Source organism: Grammomys surdaster, unplaced genomic scaffold (genome assembly GCF_004785775.1).
Source record: "Grammomys surdaster isolate TR1022 unplaced genomic scaffold, NIH_TR_1.0 136, whole genome shotgun sequence".
Classification (NCBI taxonomy): Eukaryota; Metazoa; Chordata; class Mammalia; order Rodentia; family Muridae; genus Grammomys; species Grammomys surdaster.
The window spans coordinates 8,183,179-8,189,439 of record NW_021604594.1 but is presented as its reverse complement, the minus strand read 5'-3'; the positions used below and the strand labels follow the sequence as shown (position 1 = coordinate 8,189,439).

Genomic DNA, 6,261 nt, shown 5'->3' with positions numbered 1-6,261 from the left:
AGAGAGAGAGAGAGAGAGAGAGAGAGAGAGAGAGAGAGAGAGAGAGATGCATTGGAAGGTTCAGTTTTCACTCGGAAAAATCTGTAAGAACAGAGAAGGGATAGAATGGGGAAATTCTAGAACAGGAAAATGAGGCAGCAGCAAGCCTGCTCTAAGGAGCGAAGCATCGAGCTTTTGCTAGGCTAGGGTATGATGGCATGCCATCAGTGACTTTTTTTTCATTTCCCCATTTCCCCTCCCTAGAAACCCCTATCCCATCCCCCTCCTCCTTTTTGCTTTTATACCATTTTAATTACCTGCAAGTATTAAAGTCAGTTCTAGGTTGAAGAACTAGCAATGCAATAGATGCAAATAGTCAAGTAACAGGCAAGGCAATAAACAAAGTTCCATGAACACTCCCGTGATCACTGTTTCTAAGGGCTTACCAGAATGACCAAAATAATCTGACCCTACTTCTCTATCCTAGCCCAAAGTCAAGGAAGTAAGCTTCAGCCATCAGTGACTCTTAAAGGACTCTTAAGAATAGAAGAATGGGGGCCTGGAGAGATGGCTCAGAGGTTAAGAGTACTGGCTGCTCTTCCAGGGGTCCTGAGTTCAATTCCCAGCAACCACATGGTGGCTCACAAACCATCTATAATGAGATCTGGTGCCCTCTTCTGGTGCACTGACATACATGTAGGCAGAACACTGTAAATATACTAAATAAATAAACCTTTTAAAAAAATAGAAGAATGGTTGTTTATAAAGTCTTTAGGTTTGATGTTGATTCTAAAACAGTTACCCTGAGGAGGGAGCTTGGCTCAGGGAAAGATTAGACTGGTAAAATGTGCAGAGTTCATACCTCATTCCCAGATAAGGGAACAACAATTGAACAGAGGTAAAGAAACAAATGCTGGCCAATCAGACACCACCAGCACCATCATCATAGATGGCTGCCATTTCTTAAGTAATCGCCATGTGCGAAATACTGTCTTAGGAGCTTCTGCACAGCATCTCACTGCATAACCTTTGCCAGATAGATGTATCGTTACTGTTTTGTGAATGGGAAATGGAAACTGTGAAATGATGTAATTCTGTTTAGGCCCTACTAATAATGACAAAAATGCATTAAAACAAAAGGAAAACATAATTTCATCAGAAAGTATCATAAGTACAATAAAAAACACTACAAACTATAAATACACAAACACATAGCAGAAGCCTGTGATAAGTTAAACAACAACAACAAGAATACTTTCTCAGCGAAACCAAGAGAAACTAAAGTGACAAGGATCTCAAGCTCTCTGGAACACCTCACCTGCCATCCTCAAGTCTACAACAAACCTGTCTTATTTATAGCCACTGTTACTGCCCTGAGGGGAAAGGGAAAAGAAAACCTTCCTTCTCGAAAGTCAGCTTCCAAATACAAAACAGCAACTTGCTGTACACTTGGTCTACAGAATAAAGGCCAGGCTTACAGGAAGCAACAGTCACAGAAAACCTGATTTGCTCTGCCTGCAACAACATCCACAGTCACAATTCTCAGCATCATGAAGACAGGCCCAGAGCTGAGAACACCAGGAATTATAGTCTTGAACAAAGTGCCATATCTGAACAATATCAAATGAAAGTTATGAGCACATAGAGAACAGTTACAAAAAGAGCCATAGAAATAGGAAGGGAAGAAATCAATTGTGGATGAATAAGAAATGTAAGGGCAGTAACAAAGACTACTGCCCAAGGTTCTACGAGGTTCATCCAACCCAGGAGGGACATCGGGAGCTTGGGCACACAGCAGGGATGGAGAAAGAGTAGGAAAGAACTTGTGATCTTTATAGATATCTATGGGCTCTTGGACATATCAATTATTAAATGTTTTCATTTCTTCCCATGGCTTTCTAGGACTACAGAGAAATGGGCATTTATTGAAAGTCATAATTAGGTTGCTCATCCTCAACTTATCAAAGTCTTTAAGAAGGATATAGTGAATGGCATAGCTAATCAATAACAAAAGATTAACAAAACGTTTTCCTAGGCATTGCTTACTATTAGAGGGACATGCTGACAGTCACCTCACAGAACTATGAGATTTCGTTGAGGCTCAGCTCGGTGGGTCAGTGCAGAATTGTAACCTTTCAGATGGAACAGAGAATAAATGACCTTCTCACAACTTTTGCTATAGTGCTCAATAGCACCCAAACTCTAGAGAAGCACATGTCTCCCTGGGACAAGATATAGTCATGAAATGATCACGGGACCAAGAGTAAATAAGAACTTTCCATTCTCAGGAACCCTGAGGAACCCAGCTCCACCACTCAGGAACTGAAGGAATGAGAACTGACTACCTTTCAGATCCAGCATCCAATATCAAGTCCAAATCACTGTAAAAAGGAAAAGACAGGAAAACCAGACAATAGCCTGCTGGGCTTGCGTTTCCATTTGAATCTAGCGTGTCCACCGCATCTATTGCCTTGACAGTTGCTAAAAATATACCAATGGGGGCATTTTACAAACCAAACCTCTACTTGGTTCCCCCTATTGAAAGCTGCCTGCTGTACCCAAGCTTGCAAGTGACTTGTCCCTTTATTTGTCTCAACTCCACTGAGGCAGATATGGAGAAGACCCAATGAGTCAGAGGTCCAGTCTTCACCTGTCTTCCTACCTTGGAACTCATTCAGATTTAAGCTAGAGAAACAGTAGGCATCAAGTGTATAGTTAGGTGTGCTGTTCACCTTCCAACCTTGAACTGCAACATGAAAATCACCATTTCCCACCCGACCTCTCCATCTCCATCCTCCACAGACACCAGAGACACAAAATACCAGTTTTCTTCTTAATAACACTGAGATTTGGGGGTGGGGGTGTCACATCTCTTTCTAGCAGTTCACAGATCCATTCTAAAGCCTTACAGACATCTTAAGGCTACTATCTTGACAGAGATACACGTGGTATTATCGAGTGATATATGAATTTCCCATAAGTCATTGTGCTAGAAAAGCACCATTCCATTAAAGACGATATAACACTAACAAAACTCAAGAGAGACCAATATCTGCAAAGGGTCCAAATGAAAGTGGTCCTGGTTGTCAAAGGATGAGGGAAGGCATGGCTGCCAAGCCAGTGGGCTGGGGAGCTGAGGACAAGCAGAGTCCTACCTGGTAGGCATCAGGGATGTTGACAGTTTCTCCGTGTTCCCCGACATAGCCAATGATACCTTTGCCCCAGGGGACCTGCACCTCATTTGAATTCTCTGTGCTGCTGCAGGGGAGCAGTGGGGTTCCTGCATGCACATCAAAAAACTTGGAGACCAAAGTCTTCTTGCCAGCAGCTGCCCCTTCCACTAAGAAGAGAGAACAACGGTCAGCGTCCACCATGAGACAGACAAAGATGAGGATCTTGTAGCTTAGGCTGGTAAGGTCAAGGTCATTGGAGATGTCCTTGACCAGTTCCAGAAAAAACTGGCGTTCGTTATGCTTTTTGAGGTGGCATTTGTAGTCGATGGCCGTAGGGGGATACTGAGGCAGATTCACCCTCGATTCCAGCAGGGCACTGAGAATGTGGGCTGTGGTAGGGGGCAGAGAGCTGGCCTTTCTGAGCAGGGCTCTCCGCCGGACACTGCTCAGAGGCTCCTGGGCCCGGGAGGTCACCTGTTCATCGTAGGTCCTGTTGACATGGATGGCTTTGGAGCGGGCAAAGCTCTTCCTCAGCTCTTTCTGCGAAGCTCTCCGCTGCAGGCTGCCATCACCTCGGCTACCACTGGCCCAACTGGGACTCACGGGAACCCCAGCACTTTCCCCACCACCGGGCGTGGGATGGCTGTGGGCAGAGCCCTGGGGTCCAGCACCAGCACCTATGCCAGTGCTGCCTCTGCCATTGCTCTGAGCCAAGCTGCTAGCGCCAGCCAGGGCAGGCTTGAGGCCTGAAGACCCCTGTCCGGAACTGTGCCTTTGTAGCCACTTGTCCACCAGCTCCTGCTTTCCTTTTCGCATCAAGTAATCTTCAAACAACTCTGGGTGCCTATCCAGGAAAGTTTCCACTTCCCCGAAGTCCAGGCGGGAGGCTGCCATGGTCCAGGGCACCCCTTGCGTCGTCTCTCTACTCTGGGACCACACGTTAACCTGTCCCGAGGCCTCTAGTTGTTGATGCACATGTTTACCCACACCAGTGTCCCCAGCTCGGCACTACCTCCCTGCCAGCCAGCCGGAGGTTGAAAGGAACAGCAGGATCCCAGCTGGGCGATACCTGCTCCTTCTGTGGCTCAGAGCGGCGGCTGCCACCCACCCTACCCCTGTTCCTCCTGCTCCGCACAGGTGCCTGCCGCGGCCACCGCTGCTTCCCCGGGCAGCTCGTGCCACCTCTGATCGGGCTCCCGCCGCCGCCGCTCCGCCGCCGCTGGAGCCGGCTCAGTGGACCACTATGAGCCCGAGGTAGGCAGGACACGCCCCGGAGTGAAGCTCTGAGCCTGCCGGGGATGGGAGGGGAGGAGCAGACGGGGCGCACAGCAGCCAAAGTCCACCGCCCAGGGTGCCAGGCGGTTCCTGGAAGAGTCTCTGTGCAGTGCCGAGTGGGGAACGCACCTAGGTGCCCCCTCCCCCGCCCTTCCAGTCTCACCTCCCTAGCCCGCCCCGCTCCGCACCCCCCCCCCAATCCTTCAGCTTTCCAGAAGGCCCTGGGGAGCCCAGTAGGAGTCCAAGTACTGAGAAATACTGATGATTTGTGAGGATCAGAACCCAAAGTGCACTCCAAAGAAATGAGGGTCCCCAGAGTCAGCCCGAGGTTTTCTTTTTCTGGGATGAGACTGTACTTTTAGTTTACTCGGTTTCTCGGACTGCCGGGTACTCTGTGGGCGTGCAATACATATTAATCAAACTACTTCCCCTGAAGTCTCTGTGTAAGAGATTCTCAAATCTAAGGAAACTCAGGGATATTCACCACCGCTGCCCTTCTCTCAGTGAGGAAAAGGAACTGCACATTGAAGGAAAGGATAAAACTCAGTTACCCCTATTAAGGGAGAACCCTTGGAGCAGGGGCTCATGGCAAATGGACCTATGGGGCAAGGGTCTCCTTTTCCGCTGAGCACTAGGTCTATCGGTTCTTGCCTTCTCTTCTCTCTCAAAACTCACAGCATCTTTGAGGCTCATACACAAAGATATCTGCACAGTGACAGACTCCTCTTGGCCCTACCCTGGGCTTCCTTCGGATCTGGCTAGTCTTGCTAACAACTACTGGTTAAGTTAGGCAAAGCGGAGCAGGGTGATGATCCTTTCTTCGAGACTCCTCTGCTCCTGCCGGAACAGGGCAGAGGCAGAACCAGGACAAGAGAGAGGCTCTTCCGGAATGCCAGAGGTGAGGGTGACAAAAGGGAGCAGCCGAGGAGGCCAGCATGGATTCTCAGAGGCTCCATGTGGTAGCCCTAGGCTGATGTTCACAATCAGAGCTAAGTAGTCAGGGTATATCAGGCCTTAAATGAACATAATAATAGAAGTCTCTCAACAGGCCTATGACGCAGAGGCTTATTATCCCACTTTAAAGACAGAAAATGCTGGTCAATAGAGTAACTGAACTCAGAGCTCGAAGTCAGCTGGCACGTAGGTGTGGTAGTTTGGCTCTCCAGGGAGGCGTCTTCTGGATCGTATCACTGTACTGTCTCTCCTGTGTCAGATGAGTCACCTGCGCCAGAATTTAGACCAGAAACAAGAAAGTGGATGGCGAGGTAGAGTGTCCTTTAAGTATTCTTCTAACAACACCAGGAGTAGAGAACGCTTGTTCAAGAGTTCCAAGCAAGGTCATGAGATGGCTCATCTGGTACAGGCACTTGCCACCAAGCCTGACATCTTGAGTGCCATCCAGGGATGCACAAGGTGGAAAAAGAATTGACCCTGACCTCAAATTTGTCCTCTAACCTCAGTGCTGCCCCTCACCAAGATACAATAAATAAACGAATAAATGAATATTAGTCAAAGAATCTCATTCCAAATGCCCCTGCTTTTAATTCTCGAAGCCTTGGGATGAGAATGCCAACGTGAATATAAGAAAGGCCTGGTGCTTTTCTTCTGTTATTCACTGCTGTACTAGGACCAGCAGGATGGGGGACATGGCTGTCGTTGTTTTGTAGAAGCTTTATCCATGTGTGATCCACATAGCTTTCAATGCACTCCTCTGAAGTTGTGACCCAGGCCTGATGATATAACTCAATTGGTAGAGAGATTGTCTAGCACACACATAAAGCTCAACACTACATAAAGCAGGTATGTAATCCCAGCACTTGGGAGTTGGAAGCAC

The 6,261-nt window shown here is 47.9% G+C and overlaps 1 protein-coding gene across 1 annotated transcript in view; it reads right to left on the bottom strand.

Moving 5' to 3' along the window:
* Pde11a (phosphodiesterase 11A) overlaps positions 1-4,231 on the bottom strand; it is a 343,221-nt gene extending 338,990 nt beyond the window's left edge. The window contains exon 1 of the mRNA XM_028762965.1: positions 3,135-4,231. Within this exon, the coding sequence (XP_028618798.1) occupies positions 3,135-4,046 (912 nt within the window). The 5' untranslated portion in view covers positions 4,047-4,231. The remainder of the gene's footprint in view (positions 1-3,134) is intronic.
* Positions 4,232-6,261: the final 2,030 nt, after the last annotated feature.